Here is a 21,695-nt window from a genome sequence, read left to right on the forward strand (position 1 = left end):
AAGGGTGTGGTACATCCTTAATACGAATGCTTTTTGGAGTAAATCAAATGAAGAGTTGTTTTTGATCGATTAGGGATTTTTTTCTGAGAAATTGGAGATGGCAGATGATTCGGATAAAGGGTCCGACGTTGGTATCGACGAAGTGGCGAGAATGGTCGAGGATTTCGATGATTTGGAGAGTGATTTATTCGGTGGCTCAACGAGGAATAAAAATTCGGCTGAAGCTAAAAGTCGAGGGAGGGAAACTCAGAAAAAAGTTGCTTTCCAAGGTATCTGTTTATTTTATTAAGAATAATTATGGATTATTTATTAGAATTAAAAATGACAACTAATTAATAGAAATAATAAGTTAATATTGAATAAATAATTAAAAATGACATTTCATTGAAAATGACAACTTTAGTTAATTATTTAGATCAAATATCAATGAATTATTTTTTTTATCAGGACATTAAAAGAACACGCGTGAACAACTTCAATAGAAAACATGGCGAATTCGCTAGAAAATTCTATTGGAATTCTATTGAAAAATTCTGTTTGTTTTTTGCGCTGATTTTATTGGATATTCGATAAGAAAAAGTCAGTAGGGGAGGGCGGGGTAAAACGGACACTTTGAACTTTTTTAAAATTATTCATAACTCAGAAACAAATTTATCAATTGAGCTCAGTTTAGGCTTGTCACAAAGGGAAAGAATTGTTCTTTCTATTGAAAGAAAATTATTGAATTTTATCAACATTTCAACCCCTTATTAACATTTTTAAAAAAGTCAAAAGTGTCCGTTTTACCCCAACCTCCCCTAGATTTCAAATTGCTGTTTGAATTTTTCTCTTGAATTTTTTTTCTATAAGAATGCTTGGGCATCAATTTTCCAACTTTTTTCCACTCGGATTCTGCAATGCAAAATAAAACAAAATCCAGCAGAAAAAATTTGGAAAATTTGTGCCCAATAATTCTAATAGAAAAAATCTCACGAGAAAAATTCCAACAGAAATTCGAAACCCATTGACTTTTTCTTATCGAATATCTAACAGAATCAACGCAAAAAAACAAAAAGAATTTTTCAATAGAATTCCAATAGAATTTTCTAGCGAATTCCTCAGGTTTTCTATTGAATTTTTTCATACATGAAATAATGGAATAATTTAAACATCAAGTTACTTTTACAAATAATTTCTTTTGAAATGGAAAAATTTCGGTCGTCAAAATCACTTCCTTCAATTATTAAATTAATTATCAGTTCAATTTTCCCCTTGTAAATTAAAAGTATCGAAATTCCTTCGTATGATTCACGCAGATTTCGAGGATGAATCGCTATTGGATGACCTCCTCAGCGAGGGAATGGACTCAGCAAAAAATTCCAAACCCCTTTTGCGTGATTCAAAGTCGACTAAAGTCGCCGATTTATTCAAAATCGAGTCAGCTGAGTCCAGAGGGCTGTCAACCAATGCTCCGGCGTTTTCTGAGTCATCAGTGTCAGCGAAGCCTCCGCAAAAGGATATTTTCCTCGAAAAACATTCAGAGAAATTGAGTACGAATGATCCTCCGAGGTCTTTAGAGCCCTTCGAGCCCCCCAAGGCTGAAATTCCAGAGGTAAAAATGCCTGACAGGACTAAAAAATCGTCACTGATGGAGGATCTGTTCGGCTCGAGGTCTCGAGCAAGCTCCCTGAAGGACATTTCCAAAAATTCCACAAAGAAGACCAACGAAACTGCGGAGAAATTCTCTGAATCAATGCCGAATCTCCTGGAGAGGGATCAACTGGGCAAATCAAGTTCCGGGGGATTTACTCTAACTTCTTCTAGTTCCAGAGAGCCTAGGAGGGGGAGAGGCAAGTCCACGCCTGTTGATGACCCTCTGGGGCTCCTGGCATCGTCTAACACACCTCAGGAGCCTCAAATACCTGAGGTAATTAATGTAACATTCAATCATCTCTCCCTGTTTTTTTTAATTTACGGGGAAGCGAAGTACACTTTAATAAATCTTCAATGTCTTCTCACTCAGCAATGCGATTTGAACTAGTGAGCTCTCATTTCACTCTGCCGATGTCGAGATATTGAAGATTACACGGACGAAAAAATTTAATAGAAAAACTTATCGAATTCGCTAGAAAATTCTATTGAATTTCTAGTGAACTGTTCTATTAGTTTTTGGCCGATTCTATTGAAATGTTCAATGGTAAATATCTAGTAGAAAAAGTCAATAGAATTCAATTTGAATTCTATTGACTTGAATTTGGCTAATTACTTAATTTTTTTAGTATTTAATTAATTATTTTTTTTCAGTAATTCCTATAATCAAAACAAAAATTTAAGAATTAGTGAAAAAAATAAATAAAACAATCGACCGTGACGTAATTAGCAAAATTCAAGTTTTGCAACTTTTTTTCTCGAAAATTCGTTATTTTGAACATTTAAAGATTGGAAAAAATAAAAAAAAATCCTAGAGGTGCTGAAAAATGGAAAATTTTGCCCCCTAATAAATCGAAATCGGATGAGTAGAACTCGAGTTATTGTAAAAAAATGGAACAATTTGAAAAAAATCATATTTCCGAACTGGGCTGTCAAAAAAATTTGAAAAAATTTGAGAGATAGTTTTTGAGGCCCCCTAATCGTAGAAAAAATCGCCATCAATTTTCAAGAGGGTGAGGGTGAGCCGTTGACTCATTTGGCATGGAATACCTCATATACAAGAGCAATTTCTCACTTGTTTACAGAAAAAATTAGAACCTGTGGAGAGAAAAACTCAGCCTCCTGACCCCCAAGACGACTTACCGGAGTGGTTGGGGGGTTCCAAGAGGTCTGATAAGTCTGAAATAAAGCCCCAAGGAGCAGAAACTCCCCAACAAAGTTTGGTACTTCAATCTGATAAAAGAACATTTCCCCATACTGAAATCTCTCAATTAACTGCAGTGCAGTTTGAGCAGCAGGCAGCACTAATTACCCTCCAGCAACAAGAGCACGAGCTCCGAGCTGCCGCAGTTCTGTCCCAGCAATCTGAACACTTGCAGACTATCATAAATCGTCAGAAGGGTCAGTTCAACGAACAGGAGAGGATGTTTAATATGCTCGTGAGGAAACAGATGGACAGACAGGCTGCCCTCGACATGGAAATTAAAATGCAGCAGGCGAAAATCGATCACTACATTCAGGTGAACAGACTAGTACAATAGAGAAAATCAATAGAATTTCATGTTTCTGAATTTTCCAATTTTCAGCTCTTGAATTTTGTTTTTTTTTCGCTCTCCTTTTCTTCTTTCTTCATTAAAAAAATCAAACAGAAAACTTGGAGGTTTTAAGCTGAAGAATTTCTGCGATAGTATTATCCTCAATTATAATAATTTCTCTAATTATAAAATTCACTGAAAGTCACTAAAAAAATTAAATTAATTTTTTTGCTAAGGCACTTGCAAAGGAACCAGTGGACTCATTACCAAATTTCCACTCAGAAAACGAAGAATTTGGTATGACGAAGGAAGATAAATTGAGGGAAAGCATTCCAATAGAGTCTGAGGGTTTAATCAATAAACTAGAATTGGAAAAGCAGAACTTGGAGAACATAGTGGATATTTTGAAGGAGAAACATGAGAGAGAGATTAAGATTCTCGAGGAGTCACACGAGTATTTAATGCATTAATTAATGTCTGGGTACCATTACTTCAATTATTTATTCTGTTTATTGTTTTTTTGGTGGCAGAACACAGATGCATTTCATGCGCTCGTCAATGGAGAGGCTCGAGACAAAATTGCGAGAGGATACTGAAACATTGGAGAAAGATTATGAGAAGAAAATTGAAAAATTGGGGGATGAGAAGAATCAAATGGAGGCATTATTCAGAGAACAGATTCGCAATCTCAAGGTGAATACATGCTAGACTATTCAATTCAGTAGCGAAGTGGTAAAACAATACAAGTCAATTTTGACTATCGACCAGTTTTCAATGAATACCTCAAAATCTAAGGAAGATAGTAAAATTCTTGTTATAACCTTTTTTGTAGAGACGATTGAGTGCTACAACAAATGTAATCACGAGAATTTCGCTATCTCCCTTAGATTCGGAAATATTCCTCAAAAACGAAACTGGGAGATGAGTCGACTTAAACCGTTTTACCACTTCGCTACTGAATTACACAGACGAAAAAATTTAAGAGAAAAACCTATCGAATTCGTTAGAAAATTCTATTGAATTTCTATTGAACTGTTCTATTAGTTTTTGACCGATTCTATTGAAATGTTCAATAGAAAATATTCAGTAGAAAAAGTCAATAGAATTCAATTTTTCTATATAACTTGTTCTTTTGAGATATTTTCTATAGAATTTCCTTAGCTCAAATTTTCCAAGTTTTTTCGTTTGATTTTCTTGATGAGAAGAACAGAAAAATAGAGTGAAAAAAACTTAGAAAATTTGAGTCGAGCAAATTCTATAGAAAATATATGAAAAGAATGAGTGATATAGAAAAATCGAATTCTGTTGACTTTTTCTATTATACGTTTTCTACTGAACATGTCAATAGAATCAGCCAAAAACTAGTAGAAAGTTTGATAGAAATTCAATAGAATTTTCTAACGAATTCGACAGGTTTTTCTATTGAATTTTTTCGTGCATGTAAGCATCGAGTATTTGAAGGAAAGGAAGATTTTTTTTCCCTAGGAAGAATATAAAGAAATAATCAACGAAATGCATGCAAGACATAAAGACCAATTAACACTGCTCCAGAACGAGCATTCAGAGACAATAGAGAACATATCACGTGCCAAACAATTAGAGCGAAAGGCTGTCGACTTCATGGAGTCGAACAAAACTAGTCTAGAATTAATACTAAATAATTCCAAAGAGATTTTCGATAATTTTCAAAATATCTCGGATCAATTAAAATCCAAAGAGACTGATCTAATCACTAAAAAAGAGAGGGATCTAATGAAGCTAGAGGAGCAATTACAAGGTAATTAATTCATCATCCAGCTGTTGCTCTGAATGTGTTTGGATCCCCCTGAAAGGTTGTACTTATTGCAGGACTCAGAGAACAGTTGAACTCCCAACAAGAGTTGTTGGAAACTGAAAGAAAGGGATTAGCGATTGCAGCTCATAATTTAAAGTCTGAAAAATCTGAATTGTCACTTCAATTCCAGAGGAATACTGAATTGTATAATGAAACTGAAACGCGACTGAGGATCAGGGAACAGGCGCTCATTAAGGAGAGGGAGTTGTTCCAAGAGCAGAATAAATGGGAACGCGATCACCTACAGGTGAAAATTAATCAACAATTAATTATGGTGGCCCGTCTTATTTTCCTCGACATTTTTCCGCCGATTTTTCTTCCCCGAGAAATCTCCGATTTGTTCCTCCCCAAATTTTCCTCGCGTCAATTTTTCCTATGCTACTTTTCCCTTTTTAAATTTCTGATTCAATTTGTATATTTTGACGTACATTTGGTCAAAACAGTTGTTGATTGTAATGATAAGTGGGGATTATCCTTCTTTTGTAAGCCTCGACCGAATTATGATAACCCAGTCGTTTATTGATTTTCGAGTGTGTATTGATTTTTTTAATGAGAGGAGATAATCTTCGGCTATCGGACCTGAGTGATGACCGAAAGCATTCAACTATGACAGTTTCAATAAGTTATTTGCGCAGATAGTCGCCACAATGCCTTTGTAGTTCATTTTATCGTCGAAAGGGAAGAAAATGTTACTTGTGGATAATCATTCATAATTGAATTCGTAATTGAAACTGTTTGTTTGTCTATTTTGACTGATTGAATTGCATGTAATATTCTGCGGACTGTTCTTGTAATATTTAATTTTTATAAACGTGATTATGACTTGTATCAATTTTTTTTTCATTCACTTTACTGCTCGTAGGGATTATTATTTGCTCAGGTATCGCTGGGAAAAAGGGGAGACAGTTTGTTTTAGGAAAATCTGCCGGGGAAGAAAGGGACAAGGAAGAAATGTCTGGGAAAAAATGTCGGGGGAAAAAATATCGGGGAAAAAGTGTCGGGGAAGAAAAGTCATGGAACCGTAATTATTTTCAACGACACTAGTATTCTTGAAACTTCCTTTTGCAGTATTTGAAAGAAGCATGGATGACAGAGCAAAAGAGACAAATGCAACAATTGGCTGCTGACAGAGAAGCCGCAGCTGCGGAAAAAGCTAAACTCGAAGTTTTGAATTATCTGAAGACTAATTCTGATGATGTTACGAAAGGAGAGGTAATTTTCCCTCCCTACACATCACATTTTCATCTTTAAATTCATTACTATTTTTTACTGATTTGGATATAGTTGGAGGCGGCTATAAAAGCAGCCCACGATGCAGCTCATTCAGCAAATCTCGAGAGAAAAAAATGGCAAGAGCGAATTAAGGCGTATGAAACTGATCGGGAGAGAATTCTAGTTAAGGAGAGACATTTAACAGAAAGAGCTAAAGAATTAGAGGACCTTACTCAGGTAAATTTCTTCTGAACTTCAAACCTCCAGAGTAAAATTTAGCAACTGTTATTTTCAACTTTTCACACGTACAGTCAGCGATATTAAAACGCGAGGAAGGAATGAGGGCCCTGAAAGAGGCTCAAAGAATAGAAAAACAGCATAAAGAACGAATGAGTCAATTGGAGATGCAAATGGAACTGTTGGCACAGCGAGAGAATAAAATAGCGACTGAAAAACTTTCTTTAGCGAGGTAAAAACACTATGAAAACATATTTAATTAGTTAATCAATGAATTTATTCATTTAAAAATACGAGAATAATCTTTAAAAAAACATTTTATTGTCTAAAGGGACAGATTGGCTGTAAAAATCCATCAAGAGAAACCAGAAAAGGACGTGACTAATAACTCATTCCACAGTCAGGTCCACCAACCGTATTACCTGTCTCAAATGCAAACACATTTCCGGGTAATGATTTTAATTAGCTCTTCTACAAAGAATAAATTAATCTATTTTCGTAAAAAGAATGAATGCTAATATTTTCAATGCTCTAGGATGTCGTGGATCCTCAACTTCTACTGCTGAAATTAAATCTAGACAATAAACTGGACACATCAAATCAATTGATAAGTGATATGCAGACAGTAGGCTAGCAAATAATTTTTTAAAAATATTAATTCATTGAATACGAATATCAGTCTAGATTAACGTAAGAGATGTATCGAACTGTGGTTCCTCCTCTGAAACAGACACATTTATGTAAACTACCTAATCTAGTCACTGCCGATTATTAAATTCACTATTTGAGGACAAAAATACTTCTGTTTAGTGAATATGATCTTGAAAACTTATCGAATTCGTTAGAAAATTCTATTGAATTTCTATTAAACTTTCTATTAGTTTTTGGCCGATTCTATTGAAATGTTCAATACAAAATATTCAGTAGAAAAAATCAATAGAATTCAATTTTTCTATATAGCTTATTCTATTGAGATATTTTCTATAGAATTTCCTCGGCTCAAATTTTCCAAGTATTTTCGATTGATTTTCTTGATGGGAAGAAAAGAAAAATAGAATGAAAAAAACTTGGAAAATTTGAGTCGAGCAAATTCTGTAGAAAATATATGAAAAGAATAAGTTGTATAGAAAAATCGAATTCTGTTGACTTTTTCTATTGAATGTTTTCTATTAAACATGTCAATAGAATCAGCCAAAAACTAATAGAAAGTTTAATAGAAATTTAATCGAATTTTCTAACGAATTCGATAGGTTTTTCTATTAAATTTTTTCGTGACTGAGCTCTTCCTTTGGCAGAGGTATTTCGTCCCTCCAGTGAAAATTATGTGATTACTATCGCCTACCTTGATCATTCACTGAGGTTATATACCCCGAAAGTACAGGAATGCTTTCAATCACTGTTTGTACAGCTGCCACTTTGTTATTCACCTTTACAACCTCCTTTTTAGAGTTTTCGTTTGAGTTTTGCTGTAAGTTATGGATAAACAATTGTATGTATTTCTTCATCAAATCGATTGAAGCTTAAATCATTAGGATTATATCTCAATGACTTACTATTGCAGCTGATAATCTCTGAGTATTCACGTTCTCTTCTGTTCCAATTACTCCTGAATTCTCACTCTGGGAGTTGATGAATGTCATGGTGTCGTTGAAGAAATTCAGGGCATGTCTGAGAAATGAGAGAATTTATAGAAATTTTATTTTGAGAGGTTCGTTGGGGTTTCATTGGACTCACGTTCGAGAGGTGTTGGAAATTGGTAGTCCAGCGTCATCCTTCGTCTCCCGCACGGTTTTGTGAATGCTGTGCTTGGAGGAAGTTATGGAACTCAGGTTTTTGTCGATTGCCAGCACACATTGTTGTTTCTCTTCTGCAAATGGTAATTTATGGGGTGAAAATCCATTCATCAGCGAAGTGGTCAAACGGTTTAAGGGGAAACGGAATCCCTGTGTCTATACGAATTTTTAGAATTGAGTTTTTTCCTACAATAGTAGTGAAGTGGTAAACGGAGATAAGTCGACTTATCTCCTAGTTGAGGTTTTGAGGAATATTTCCGAATCTAAGGGAGATAGCGAAATTTTTGTGATGACATTTGTTGTAGCACTCAATCGGCTCCACAAAAAAGGTTATAACAAAAATTTTGCTATCTTCCTTAGATTCCGAGATATTGATTGAAAACTGGTCAATAGTCAAAACTGACTTATCTCCTTTTACCACTTCGCTACTGAATTATTACTTTATATCTGTGAAATTACTTTTTCGACTCGATCATTGCATTGTTGAGTCAATGAAGACGTTTCGTAAATAAAAAATAATAATTGCAGGAGAAAATATAATTCTGAAAGTTCATATAGTCACAGGGGCTCCGTTTTACCTTAAGACAATTTAGTTTTTAGTTGAGTTTTCCGGAAATATCTCCGAATTTAAGGGAGATAGTGAAATTTTCGTAATAACTTTTTTTGCAGAGCGAATTAAGTGCCACTAAAAAGGTTATGAGAAAAATTTTGCTATCTCCCTTAGATTTTGAGATATTCATTGAAAACTGACCAATAGCCAAAATCGACTTGAACCGTTTGACCACTTCGCTATTATTTAGTTTCAAGTCACTGTTTTGAATTTCTTGAAGTTACATTGATAAAAGAATGACAATTTCGATTGTTGTGAGTGAACTTTGAGATCAAATTACTGGGTAATGCCTAAATGGTGAACGAAAAATCAAAAAGTTTGATTTTTTTTCGTATATGGAGCACTGAGCCTGCGACTATTCATGATTTTCAAGCATTTGTATTATAAAATCACATAAAAAATGCATTTTCACTGAGTTTTTCGAGAATTGACTGATTTTTCCTCGTCCAAACGTATTTAAATCCCAAGTAAAACACAACATTCCACAAAATTTTCCCTGACCACGGCCAATGTTTCAGCACACAAATTGACCTAACCTTTCAGCTGACTCAAAGTCTGTGTGAGTGTTTCCAGCTCCTCCTTCCTCAATTTCTCCTTCTCCAAAAGCTCATGCTGTCGACGTTGCTGATCCTTCTGCAGATGATCCAAAAACACATCCACCGACTCCATTTCACTCTCCTCTCAACACAAATAAATGCACTTTGACAAGACGCCGGCAATCGAACACTGCGATTTGGCGCCGAGGGATGGGCGATGTTTGTCGATTAATCAAAAGCATGGTTTTTCATACCCAAACATCGATTTTTTTCATTCGACGTTTTCAACCGCCGATTAATCGATTTTCGATTCTTTTTTTCCAAACATCGAGGATGATAATGAGGAGAATTAGTTTATGGATCGCTTTTGTAAATATCTACTTTAAGGCTTTACTTAATTTATACTATTTTATATTTCATTTCCATTTCCCTCTTCACAATGAGATTAATTTAATTTTATACATTCTTATTTATTTATTTCTTTAGTGTATATAGATTCAACAGCATAAAGCCAATTACATGCAGGATCAAATCAAAAACATACATTGTGCATAGTAAATTTAGATATTATTCTTATTATAGGATTTTATTGATAAAAATTATTGGAGTTATGAGAGCGAGGAGCCGCGCGTGCGGCTAGGAAATAGCATGGAACAGAACCTTCTTCTTATCAGTTATATATACGAGACCGAACGCACGCTACAACGCGATGTAATTGTAACAATCATAATTGAAAATCTCAAAATTAAATTAATCATGAATTAAATTTGCCGCCTCAGACGACTAGAACCAATGAGGAACAAGCGTGACAGACTTGCGAGATATCGATAGTTATCGACTTTAAGTGTATGTTCTTTTTAGAATAGCATACGAGACCGAACGCGTGCTACAGCGCGCTGTAATTGTAACAATAATAATTGGAAATCTCAAAATTAAATGAATCCTGAATTAAATTTGCCGCCTCAGACGACTAGAACCAATGAGGAACAAGCGTGACAGACTTGCGAGATATCGATAGTTATCGACTTTAAGTGTACTTTTTACGATACGAGACCGAACGCGCGTTACAGCGCGCTGTAATTGTAACAATCATAATTGAAAATCTCAAAATTAAATTAATCATGAATTAAATTTGCCGCCTCAGACGACTAGAATCAATGAGGAATAAGCGTGACAGACTTGCGAGATATCGATAGTTATTGATTTTAAGTGTATGTTCTTTTTAGAACAGGAAAAAAATAGGAAAATAAAAAATAAGAAGAAAGATATTTTTGTTAGAATAGGATTTACAACATTTAGAATTTAGAATATTGCGGCCGATCAATTTCTTGCCCAGAGTCACCTAAATCGTACGATTTTTTGTAACTTCCGCCTTATACTGGTCAGTCCAGCAGCCCCAGCCCTCCATCTTTCACTAGGCTAATGAGGCTGATCACCGATTTACAACATTGAATGAAGAGGAATTATGTTAAAGATCTGAATATGTTAGTTGACGTATTCGAAAATTTCTAGATGTTCTTTCTGCGCGCAGACATATCAACACATTGTATAATTTTTCATTTATTAATTATTACATAAATAAAAAACAAATGATGACAAAAATTCGTAGGAAACATTTGTTTCTTTATTCTTCCCCCCTGTAAATAACAATATTCTTATCAGTTTCATAGATTTTAACTTCGTAAAGCAACGAAGGATCAGGCATGATCTTCCTTAACTCGTGGAACACGTAAATAGCAACATTTTCAGTGGTTGAAACGATATTCGCAAAGTAAGGAACATCTTTGTCGATGTTTTTGTGGTCCAACTGGTCCATCAAAACCTTCTGCATGTAGACCTTGAGGTCGGCAATGTTCATGACCATTCCAGTATTGGAATCCACTGGACCTCTCACTGTCACCTCAACTGGAGAATAAAAAATTTACCCACAAAACTGAAACTAACACTTACAATTTTTCAATCGAATTTATTTACCAGTGTAATTATGCCCATGTCCCCAGTAATTATTGCACTTTCCATAGACTTTTTGATTCTCTTCATCAGTCAGATGAGGGCTGCAAAAATTATCATTCCTAATTTTTGTTCTAAAAGATATTTCAATTCTCAGTTTTAAAAAAAGTTGAAATAGAGAGTTTTTAAATTTTAATAAATAATTATTATTATTGTATATGTTCAAGAATAATTGTTTCTTCATTTCCAAGGTTTTTTCTTTATTATAAATAAGACTAGATTCATTCAAATCGTATAACTGAGTCAACAGATTCATAGTTCCACTAAGCCCATTTTACCCCACCTGTTATTCAAATTACCTGTGAAGTCTGTGACACGCGGAAATAGTTTCCCTCCGAGTAAGATACGCGAGTGGTCCCATGATCAATAAATAACGGAATGTCTCATTAAATAATGTCAACCCGAACCTCAAAGCTTTCACAACTGCCTCAAGAGCATTTTTTTATTGACAGTGACAGATTGAGTTACACCATCCTCTCGATTATCTGTTTTACTTTCCTCCAGCGCATGTCATGCGTTGCGTCCACGTGATTTTCAAAGCCCTCCATTGCGCATGCGCAGCAACAAAACGTTCTCTTGTGGTTGTAAAAAACTTGAAAAAAACTTAAAAAACTTGTAAAAAACTCGTGTGTTAATTGACATGTAATCCCCATTTTTGAATTGTGGACAGCAAGCCGCCTTTTCAACGACTGCACACAATTTCCATTTCCCCCACCCCTTGACCATTTTCTTGGCGTAGTGTCAGCTGGTGTCAGCATTTCAACACTCAACAGCATTTTGTGCTATGTTGTAGACAATTTGACGAGTCAATTCAGTTGGAATAAAAGGGAATGATGAATATGAGCTGTGGATCAACATGTTCTGAATGATGTAGTGCATCTGGATGAATTGTGAATAGTGGAGTTGATGTGCCCCTGAGGGTTACTAGTGGTGAAGTGGTGGCAAGTGATTATTGCTAGTTGTTTGATGATAAAAGCTATGGTGCCCGTGCCGAGTGAACACGGCCCCCAGGTCGACGTGATCTTCGTGATCGAGGGAACAGCTGTGAATGGAGCTTATTTGAATGACCTGAAGACGAATTACTTGATTCCAACGGTGGAGTACTTCAGCCAGGGGACTATCGAGGATCGGGAATATGTTTCGGAGGTAAATGTGAAATTTTAATGCATCGTTTGTTGTTTCTACATTTTAATCTCTGTGGATACCTCCAGAGAAGTGGGGTGAGGCATCTTGTACTGAGATCCATGGAGACTGGAGGGAAGATTACGATTCCTTTGTGATTTACCATTTGTCCTCAGGAATACTAGAAAAGTAAAGAAAAAATTCCCTCTCAATTAGTTTTTGGGATATAAGCATTTCAATCATTATTTTTCAAGATACGAACATTTTCATAAAGCTTCGTATACTTATCGTATTTTCGTGTTCGAAATTTCGTATTCGTATACTTCGTATTTTCATAAAGCCTCACATTCCCACATTTGAATTCAATGATTATATTTCCAACATCAAAACAACAAAACTCAATTTTAATGGAAATTTTTTTGTTGGAGATTTTTTTAATTGAATTTTTTTTCTGAAAAAATTGCAACAACAATTGCAAAAATTCAGTCAACAAAATCTGCGACAAAAGAATTTTCAGTCAAAAACGCATTCAATCAAGGCAGTGTCCTTGTGACCCTCGTGACCCTAGCGGCTCCTTTTTTTTATGTGACCCTTGTGACCTTACCTCAAGTTGGGAGAGCACCTGATACATAATCGGAAGGTCCCGGGTTCAAATCTCAGTCTGGGCTTTCGAATTTTTTCAGTAAATTTGTCTTGTCAACTGATATTGAGAATTATCCTGCTTCCCCTCATACCTACTCCAAAATCCTATCCAGCAATATCCAGTGACGCCACAAGATGTGGAACGCTGTTACGTACCCTGTACGTGGGTCATACGACGTACGCAACTGTTTCAATTTTGTTTTTCTTTATATTCTTTCAACCGAAGAATATTCCCATATGTTACCTCGAATTATTTATCGCTGCAGTATCGTTAATGTCACAATGTGATATGACAAATGTGAAGAGTTAATGAAACTCCGGTTATCAAGAGCATCACAATAAGTGGCCTAATAGAGAGTAAAAAGGGTGATTCATACTAATGAGTTGGAGCACTTTAGGATTGATACGAAGACTATAGACAACTGTCGCCAGGTAAAAAACCAGGAGGAACAGCCAAGGTGGCACGCGCCTATCCAACTGCTTGGAAAAACCTGACATCTGATCCTGTGGATAACTTGCGGCTAGGCCATAAAGATAAGATAACCATCAACAGAAGTTTGACCATAATGGGCTTTTGCACTTAAATTAATAGCCAGGCTAGTGTTGTGGTAACTATTCCCATGGAAACGTGGAAAAGCCGAAAACCCACCCAAAAGGGCTACCGGTGACATAGAAGTGGAAATTGGGGCGGAGTTGTGACCAATCATCGAATTGTCTAGTCAAATCGGACAATTAAGAAGCTTTTGGTTGGATGCGCAGGCCTAATTAAGACAGGAGGCAGGACTCATAAGACAGCCCAAAACCTCAGGTTTTTACTATAAAAATGGCTGCAGGAGCCAGGGAGAGTTAGTTCGAAGCCGAGAACTCAGAACCAGGAGGTCCTAATTATCATCAGTGTCTTAAAACCACCCAGTACAAAGTAGTGCTCCCCAATTAACTTCAACTGAACGAGTCAACTGCAAGAATCTCTGAGGCCAGAGTCGATAGCATCCGCTATCCCACCACCATTCAGCGAGGACGACCAACTCCTAGGCCCTCTCCGGCCCTGTTGAGTGATTCGATTATCGAGCGCCCACTCGCCACCCACCGAAGGTCATCACGCAGAGCCAAGCTGAGTCACACGATTCAACTGAACCCCCGCTGAGCGTTAACTGAGCAATCCCTGTCCAACCCTTCCACCAACTGTAAGTGTCTATGTCCACAATTATCCAACTCATTTATTTCTCTCTTTTCCTGTTTTCCCTCCGACGGTTTTTACCCTGGGTTTTCGTGAAATTACTCCAATTACGAAATAAATAGTGCAATCGGTATAATTTGGTCAGTGTTTTCCTTTACGCGGAATATCGTTGTTGTATTTTAATACTTAATCCCGAACATCACGGTCCCACCCTAGATTTCACAAAAGAAGGTAATTATAACATCGTTAACCTCATCATCATCGAGACGACCAGTTCGTGACCAGTGACGGTCAGGTAAGAGCTGACAGGTAGATTTTCTCTCCCTCTCACTCCAATCTAAACCCGGTTGTCCGTAAGAATTTCCATAATTCAAAAGAAATAATGGAGATATAAAACTGAAACTAGCGAAAGATTCGACAGCAGAAGATTTGTCCTAGGCAAATCTAGGGGTGTAAATGTTTTTAAGTAATGTACATGCAAACTCTTTTGCACTTGAAAGACATTTGTAGATATAATTATTTGACTCTCCTACACATAATTATCCCCTAAATTGAATTTTCCGCCGTCGAATATTCTGCTAGTTTCAGCTCCATAATGGAGACGGAATTTTCTCATTATTTCTCCCGTAATCCTGAGGAAAAATGCTACAGAAGACAAGTTAAATCGTGGCGCCAAAGGAATCGCAGTCATGCCAGACAAGATGAAGCATGATGTTCTCGTTGCTATTTTATTGCTGTGTCAATACAGTTCCAGTTGCAATTCATCCATAACTCCATTTAGAATAATTCCCCCCACCTTCTCCTCCACAGAACAGTACGACCCTCTACGGCATAGTGGTCTACCACGCAGCAGACTGTCTCCCCTCCCCCACAACGACAACCCGCGGCCCCTTTTCGAACCCCCACAAGCTCCTCTCCTCCCTCGAGCGCCTAGAGATGGTCGGTGGCAAGGGTGAGTCCCACGCCAACATCGGGGAGGGCCTGGCCACCGCCCTCCTCTGCTTCGAGGACCTCCAGATAAAACGAGAGCCCACCACAAACTCCCAGAAACACTGCATCCTAGTCTGCAATTCCCCCCCTTACCAAACCGTCGTCCAAGAGTCCCACAAATTCGCAGGGCACACAGTTGAGAATTTAGCTGCAGTCTTCCAAGAGCGTGACATAATCCTCTCGATCCTGTCCCCGCGAAAGATCCCAGCCCTCTTCAAGCTCTTCGAGAAAGCTGGGGGTGACCTCCAGACCTCCCAGACCAAAAACTACGCTAAAGACCCCCGCCACCTTGTGCTCCTTCGTAATTACAACCTGAAAGAACGTCCAGTCAGTCCACCAATTGGTGGACCTGTCCACCAGACAGGTGCCAGCGCTGCCCAGATCCCCTTGAGTCCACTGCAAAGTCACGACAGTCCCAACACCAATCAATCAGGCCAGGCCCTGTCGCAAACAACTCAGTCCCAGACACCGTTGAACCCGGCGTTCAGGAGTCAGGCACCAGCAACCCTCAATTCCCATCAATCTGTGGCACCTCCAATCGGCCCAATTAATCCTGGACGCCCTGTATTCAATCCACAATTGCCTGGACCTCCCAATTACCACGCAGCACGAGCTGCACAGCCCAGGTGGAAGGGCCAGTTCATCCCACCAGGTGGTGGAGCTGTTCAAAATAACAATCAGGGAAGTGCCCTCATTGCACAGCTGACCCAGCCACCGTCCTCCCTAGGCCTGAATATTCAGTTCAACCAGAGGATGGATGCCAATGGGGCTGTTATGAGCAATCAGCAGGGGCAGGGGAGCAATCAGGCCAATCAGTCGCCCATTGCTGGGGGAAATCCCTCGCAGGGACAGGGCCAGGCTCAGGGACAAGCCCAGCAGACGCCGCCGCAGGGGGCGCAGGGGCAGGAGCAGAACCAGGGGATGCAGACGATGAATCAACCTCCGCCTGGACAAAATCAGGCCGTTTCCTCCAGTGTCATGAGTCAGACTATCTCCAGTCAGGGACAGCAAAGTGTGGCTGGCAATCTTCCACCGGCTGTTTCCTCTGCTCAACAGATGAGTCATCAGGGCCAGAATGTTGGGGGGATTCAGCAGGTCTCGCAGATTGGACCACCTGGGAGGGAGAGACCCACCATTTGGCACGGGATCCTGGAGTGGTCGGAGAAGGCGAGGAATCCTACGGATCCGCAGAAGCAGACTCGACAGGTTTAGTACAATTTTTTTATGGAGGACGTTTTGTTAATGAAGAAATTCATTATTTTACGTGAATTTTCCGAGTTTGTTTCGCTGTATTTTTCTTCTGATTAAAAATCAAATACCACAGGTTCCTTGTCATGTGTCTGCGAATACGAAGGATGGAGAGCCCGAGTTGAAGGCGGACTCTTGGCCTCCGAAGGTTCTTCTGCAACTCGTGCCGAAATTGTTGATTGGGAATATTGGTGGGGCGTATCTGAAGAACTCCAAGTCTGTTCTGTTCCACCCGACTCCCTGCGAGGCCCTGGACTCCTTGACGAAGGTCATGAGCGCTGGATTCGCTGGATGTGTGCACTTCCCTTCGTCCCCGAGTCTTCCCAATTGTGATATCAAGGTTCTCATTCTGCTCTATACCGCGGAGAAGAGGGCTTATTTGGGGTTCATTCCGAATGATCAGTCTGGCTTCGTCGAGCGTCTGCGGAAGGTCATTCAGCATCAGAAGAATAATCAAGCTCTTTTGAGGCAGAATCAGGTGAGTCTCTTGTTGCATTCATTCATCATTTCGTCATTTCAGTATTTCATATCGGGTAGAAGATATGGTTCCCCGAAAGATTTTCCTAAAACGTACTGTCTCCTCGTTTTCCCATTGATACCTGAGCAAATAATAATCCCTACAAACAGTAAAGTGAATGAAAAAAAATCGTAATTCGGTCGAGGCTTACAAAAGAAGGATAATCCCCACTAATCATTACAATCAACAACTGTTTTGACCAAATGTACGTCAAAATATACAAATTGAATCAGAAAATTAGAAAGGGAAAAAGTTGGGGAAAAAATGTCGAGGAAAAAGATGAGGAACGAAATTTCAGGAAGAACAATGAGTTTGATGTTTGGAAAATGGACGTGAATAATGTGTTGTCCATATTTCACTCGAGAAATATGTATTAAAAAAATATATATATTAAAAAATATATTTGAAAAATTTATTGTTTATTGTTCGTTTGGCCCGCACACGCTTAAAATATTGAAAATAGTCCAGGGCCTCCAGTTTTTGAGCTACAAAGATATCCTTTTTTTCAAAATTTTTGAAAAAATATATACAATAATAATTACGTATGAGTTTTTTGAAACTCGACTCCCACACAGCTAATTTCGTCTTGTTTAAAATAAAAGTTTGCGCCATTCATGTAAAATAGGCAGAAAAATTATCTTTAGAATATTTAAAATATATTCTCGATTCTTTCAGAAACATTTATCGGGCCATTTTACATAAACGGTACAATTTTTCATTAAAAAAAATAACGAAATTAGTTGTTGAATTCCAAAAAGCTAATTCGTAATTGTTACTGTACCCATTTTTTCAAAAATAAAAAAAAAGACCTTTGTAGCTCAAAAATTGGAGGCCCTGGACTATTTTTATCATTTTAAGCGTCTGCGGGGCAAGAGAACAATAAAAAACTAATTTTTCATTTTTAGACATATATAATAGATCTTCAATGTATGAGAAATCGCATTCTCCCCTTAAAGTGAAGTTTCCCAAAAAATATTTCGTCCTAATCTCCACGATTGTAATGCCCTCGTCACACTTATTCTATTAAAAAATAAATTTCTCGTATTCGAGTGTTGAATCTCCGAACCGAAGAAAATATCGATTCTTCTGAGCAACCAATATTTATTTTCACGGCAGTATAATTTTTTCACCTACCATTTTATCCACTATTCGTCATAACAAAAGGGATGAGATGATAAATAAGCATGGAGATGGTAGATACTGTGAAAACCCACGAGAAAAATAGATATATTCACAGGGAGGCGCTGGGCCACCAGGTAACAACGTACCTGGCACACTTCCCGGAACATCACCGATATCTCAAGGAGGTATTCTAATGTCGCAGACTAATACAATAGCCATGGGAGGTGGACAAATCACGCAGAACGTTGTGCCCACGAATAATCCCCAGCAGGGATTGGCTAATTCAACCCCTCAAAACCAGATAATCCATATACAGTCGGGGGGAATGCAGCAGCAGCAACAGCAGCCGAGCGGTGGAGTCCAGGGGATGATGGTGCAGCAGCGGCCGAATTTCGATGGCATGGACATGGCTAGACAGCAGAATCTCATGAAGATTCATCAATTGAGACAGACACTTGAAGCTGCACAACAGCAGGAGGCTCACTACCAGACGCAGCTAGACGTATGTTTACACGAATGAAATGTAAATCAGTAGCGAAGTGGTAAGACGATTCAAGTCGACTCATCTCTCAGCTGAGTTTTCGAGGAATATCTCCGAATCTAAGGGAGATAGCGAAATTCTCGTCCACATCTTTTTTGCAGCTCTTAATTGGCTCTGCCGGAAAGGTCGTAACAAAAATTTAGCTATCTGCCTTAGATTACGAGATATTCTTTGAAAACTGACGAATACACTGAGAGAAAAACGACAAAGCTCTCAAACAAGTCTTACTTGTGCCAAGAAAATAGTTTTTTGAAAATGATCAAAAAAGGATTTTTTGAGCCAAACATGAAGAGAGTGCGCCGGAATGAAAAATTTTTGTCGCAAAAATAGATTTAGTAGTTGAAAAAAATTTCATTCTCTGTACACGCAAGAAATGTCATTTCTAGGACTACTCCTTCGTTATTCGATACTCCCATACGTATTTTGCTCCCGAAAAATCTTTGTTTTATGCGGAACAAGGGATAGTAGTTTTTTGTTTCGGCTGTCTAATAATCACAGACAACAAATGAACCCTTAAATGAAACAATAATAGTGATATGATAGCAATCTTGTAACTTAGGGATAAAATATTTGTTGATAAATTTTCCTCTATATGAGATATTTTCATCCTGAAAAGGCACCGTCTGGTGTGAATTATCCGCCTCTTGAGCCAAATATTTCGTTGCTCTCGAAAGCAGAGCAATTATTCATGTTTGAGACTTTCAAATTCGAACCGAACAAATTCTTTTTTGGCAATTTTCAACTAGCGATTTTGTTGGCCCAAACAAGACTTGTTTGATAACGTGTTTGTTTTTCTCTCAGTGTAGTCAAAATCAACTTACACCGTGTTACCACTACGCTACTGAAATATGAATGGAAGCTGCCTTTCCTCTTCATTTTTATTCATAAGTATTCTTCGGTTTTCCAGACCCAACAAAATCTGGAGGCTGCGCAGCAACAGGAAATGCAGTACAAATTGCAAATGGAGGTAGGTGCATCATTTATTAAGGGACCTGGGGTAATATGGACTTGAGTGCAATATATTTATCGTTGATTTGGACAGATCCAGCAGGCGCAAAAGGCATTGAGCGCAAATTCGGGAATCATTGGACAACAAGCCAATACCCAGAGGATGATGCGACCTGCTATGACGAATAATCTTGGATTGCGAAATTTATTGCAGCAGGTGAGAATTTGTGGTAAATATGCAGAAACACTCCACCAACCCAGATTTTTTTCAAATTTTATATAGGTGTTGTATTAGGTATATGAAGAGCAAATCTGAAATAATTAAGTGTCGGAAACGCTTCTGCATATTTGTCGAATTTGTTCCAAATACCAGACTCGTGAAAAATTTCATGTTAAATGTTTGCCATGTGCGATTAGATTTTAAGGCGTTTCTCCTGAAAAGTCAAAATAATTAAAAAACGTTGGAAAATTCACGAGTGAAAATTCTGAGTACCCTGCATCATTAAGAATTTTTGCACTTTTTCAGATCTCAGTTTGAAGAAAAAAAATAATGAAATTTGGATGTTTTTGTAACCCATAGATTTTTTTCATATTTCATAAGAAAATTATTTGAACAAATGATTCGGAAAATTGTGAATTTCAGGGACCTTTTCATTCTGGAAATCTAGGGGAAATATTTATTTCGTTCATTCAACGAAAAAATCTCCGAAAAAACCATGGAAAATTCTGATAAATATTGAACTTTACAATGATATACACTTGAGCGCTCAAAAACAAATTTATCACTCTGATGCATAAAATCAATATTCAAAAAATGTTCTAATGCACACTTGAAAAGTTACTTGAAAATTGGAGATGATGAGGCTATATTTATTATTATTTACAGCAACAACCCCAGCAATATAGGCAACAGGTTCTTGGAATGCCGCAGCAGATGGTGGGCCCACGAGGGCAGATGGGCACGCGACCAATGGCACCGACGAATCAACAGAATCAGCAATTCGACGATGTTACCAATTACGATTTTATGCCTTGAGAGGTTCTCTCTCATTAATGATGAAATACTGTTTTCTGATTCAGTGGAGAACATATTGTATTAGATTTTATATTTCTATTATATAAATGTCAATAACTGCCACAGAATAAACAAAAAGGAATTCATTTCATTCTCTGATTTCACAACTGCACTTTTCCGTGATTTTTTTTTCTGAAAAGCAAAGATAAACCTTGAATTATTAATATCTCGTAGAAAATTAAGTACGCAAAGTTGTCCATTCAATTTTTCTGCTCCATTATTTTACATATACAATAATAACAAGCACGGGTTCGAGCCCATCCGACAGAAGGCATGTGACCGTTACTTTTTGCCTCATAAAAAACTCAATATCTCGGGAACAATTTGAGATTAGCGAACGCCAATTGTACTAGCAATTATTAAACACATACTCTATAACATATATTTTTTCGATTTTTGGCAACATGCCCTCATGATTTGTTATTAACTTTTAAATTTGTTTATTGATTAACAAACATGTTAATCAATAAACACATGGATCACATGGATGTTTTATTGTAAATTGAACTTTTTCAACTCCAGTTTTTCCCCCGAAAACTTACACCATTTTTGAATAAAAAAGTTCTCTTGCACCTATTCACTAAAATTGATATTTATCGAGTTATAATTTTTTCAAAATCACTCATCTGTTCCAACGTGAAAATTTTGATTAGTCACAAAATTTCGAAAAAAAAAATTTTTCGAGAAATTTCTGGAGAATTTTTAAGAACAATGGTTGGTGAAATGTGCCACATATTTCACACAAGCTCGCATTTTTTCGTCATATACATTGAGATTGAGATTTCCAGCTCTGAGCTGTTCCACTTCGATAGAAAAAAAAACCTCTCAGCGCATTCCGAGAGTCCTATTAGTGCAGACTCAGCAAAAAATTCAAGACTTCTGCACCGAACGATGGATGTTTGTCCATTATGAAAAAA

At 37.5% G+C, this 21,695-nt stretch overlaps 4 protein-coding genes across 6 annotated transcripts; 2 read left to right on the forward strand and 2 right to left on the reverse strand.

Moving 5' to 3' along the window:
- The first annotated feature begins 85 nt into the window (after positions 1-85).
- On the forward strand, positions 86-7,081 carry LOC107037720 (fas-binding factor 1 homolog). Its single transcript, XM_015256417.2, has 12 exons — positions 86-269; positions 1,296-1,906; positions 2,715-3,149; positions 3,401-3,618; positions 3,695-3,857; positions 4,650-4,941; positions 5,013-5,245; positions 6,067-6,210; positions 6,283-6,447; positions 6,522-6,679; positions 6,779-6,896; positions 6,983-7,081. Exons 1-12 carry the CDS (start codon positions 98-100, stop codon positions 7,079-7,081), a joined length of 2,808 nt encoding a protein of 935 aa, XP_015111903.1. The 5' UTR covers positions 86-97.
- Positions 7,082-7,095: 14 nt separating this feature from the next.
- Positions 7,096-9,588, reverse strand: LOC107037721. Its single transcript, XM_015256418.1, has 5 exons — positions 9,387-9,588; positions 8,182-8,314; positions 8,001-8,115; positions 7,790-7,913; positions 7,096-7,168 (listed from the first exon to the last, which is right to left on the reverse strand). The coding sequence occupies exons 1-5, from the start codon at positions 9,517-9,519 to the stop codon at positions 7,128-7,130; spliced, it is 546 nt and encodes a 181-aa protein (XP_015111904.1). The 5' UTR covers positions 9,520-9,588; the 3' UTR covers positions 7,096-7,127.
- Positions 9,589-10,930: 1,342 nt separating this feature from the next.
- Positions 10,931-12,086, reverse strand: LOC107037690 (6-pyruvoyl tetrahydrobiopterin synthase). Its single transcript, XM_015256353.2, has 3 exons — positions 11,696-12,086; positions 11,361-11,440; positions 10,931-11,291 (listed from the first exon to the last, which is right to left on the reverse strand). The coding sequence occupies exons 1-3, from the start codon at positions 11,755-11,757 to the stop codon at positions 11,011-11,013; spliced, it is 423 nt and encodes a 140-aa protein (XP_015111839.1). The 5' UTR covers positions 11,758-12,086; the 3' UTR covers positions 10,931-11,010.
- On the forward strand, positions 11,954-20,877 carry LOC107037687 (mediator of RNA polymerase II transcription subunit 25). Of its 3 annotated transcripts, none has more exons than XM_015256349.2 (7): positions 11,954-12,542; positions 15,148-16,533; positions 16,652-17,053; positions 18,318-18,716; positions 19,663-19,722; positions 19,798-19,920; positions 20,590-20,877. In XM_015256349.2, exons 1-7 carry the CDS (start codon positions 12,363-12,365, stop codon positions 20,737-20,739), a joined length of 2,700 nt encoding a protein of 899 aa, XP_015111835.1. In that variant the 5' UTR covers positions 11,954-12,362; the 3' UTR covers positions 20,740-20,877. The 3 variants fall into 3 exon arrangements, with proteins under 3 accessions (XP_015111835.1, XP_015111836.1, XP_015111837.1); XM_015256350.2 differs by having other exon boundaries at positions 18,330-18,716; XM_015256351.2 differs by having other exon boundaries at positions 18,417-18,716.
- The last annotated feature ends 818 nt before the right edge of the window (positions 20,878-21,695 follow it).

Source organism: Diachasma alloeum, unplaced genomic scaffold, assembly GCF_001412515.2.
Source record: "Diachasma alloeum isolate Michigan unplaced genomic scaffold, Dall2.0 Dall_scaffold_00269, whole genome shotgun sequence".
Lineage (NCBI taxonomy): Eukaryota > Metazoa > Arthropoda > Insecta > Hymenoptera > Braconidae > Diachasma > Diachasma alloeum.

What these genes read in the sequence shown, in the direction of transcription:
- LOC107037720 (XM_015256417.2), top strand. Translation starts at nt 98, where the DNA reads ATGGCAGATGATTCGGATAAAGGGTCCGACGTTGGTATCGACGAAGTG. An exon ending in ATTCTCGAGGAGTCACACGA is followed by an intron (nt 3,619 to 3,694) that starts GTATTTAATGCA and finishes TTTTGGTGGCAG; the next exon opens with AACACAGATGCATTTCATGC. An exon ending in AACAGATTCGCAATCTCAAG is followed by an intron (nt 3,858 to 4,649) that starts GTGAATACATGC and finishes TTTTTTCCCTAG; the next exon opens with GAAGAATATAAAGAAATAAT.
- LOC107037721 (XM_015256418.1), bottom strand. Translation starts at nt 9,519, where the DNA reads ATGGAGTCGGTGGATGTGTTTTTGGATCATCTGCAGAAGGATCAGCAA. An exon ending in ATTTCCAACACCTCTCGAAC is followed by an intron (nt 8,116 to 8,181) that starts GTGAGTCCAATG and finishes CTCATTTCTCAG; the next exon opens with ACATGCCCTGAATTTCTTCA. An exon ending in AGAGATTATCAGCTGCAATA is followed by an intron (nt 7,914 to 8,000) that starts GTAAGTCATTGA and finishes CATAACTTACAG; the next exon opens with CAAAACTCAAACGAAAACTC.
- LOC107037690 (XM_015256353.2), bottom strand. Translation starts at nt 11,757, where the DNA reads ATGGGACCACTCGCGTATCTTACTCGGAGGGAAACTATTTCCGCGTGT. An exon ending in GCGTGTCACAGACTTCACAG is followed by an intron (nt 11,441 to 11,695) that starts GTAATTTGAATA and finishes TAATTTTTGCAG; the next exon opens with CCCTCATCTGACTGATGAAG. An exon ending in ACATGGGCATAATTACACTG is followed by an intron (nt 11,292 to 11,360) that starts GTAAATAAATTC and finishes TTTATTCTCCAG; the next exon opens with TTGAGGTGACAGTGAGAGGT.
- LOC107037687 (XM_015256349.2), top strand. Translation starts at nt 12,363, where the DNA reads ATGATAAAAGCTATGGTGCCCGTGCCGAGTGAACACGGCCCCCAGGTC. An exon ending in CGCAGAAGCAGACTCGACAG is followed by an intron (nt 16,534 to 16,651) that starts GTTTAGTACAAT and finishes CAAATACCACAG; the next exon opens with GTTCCTTGTCATGTGTCTGC. An exon ending in TGCGAAATTTATTGCAGCAG is followed by an intron (nt 19,921 to 20,589) that starts GTGAGAATTTGT and finishes TATTATTTACAG; the next exon opens with CAACAACCCCAGCAATATAG.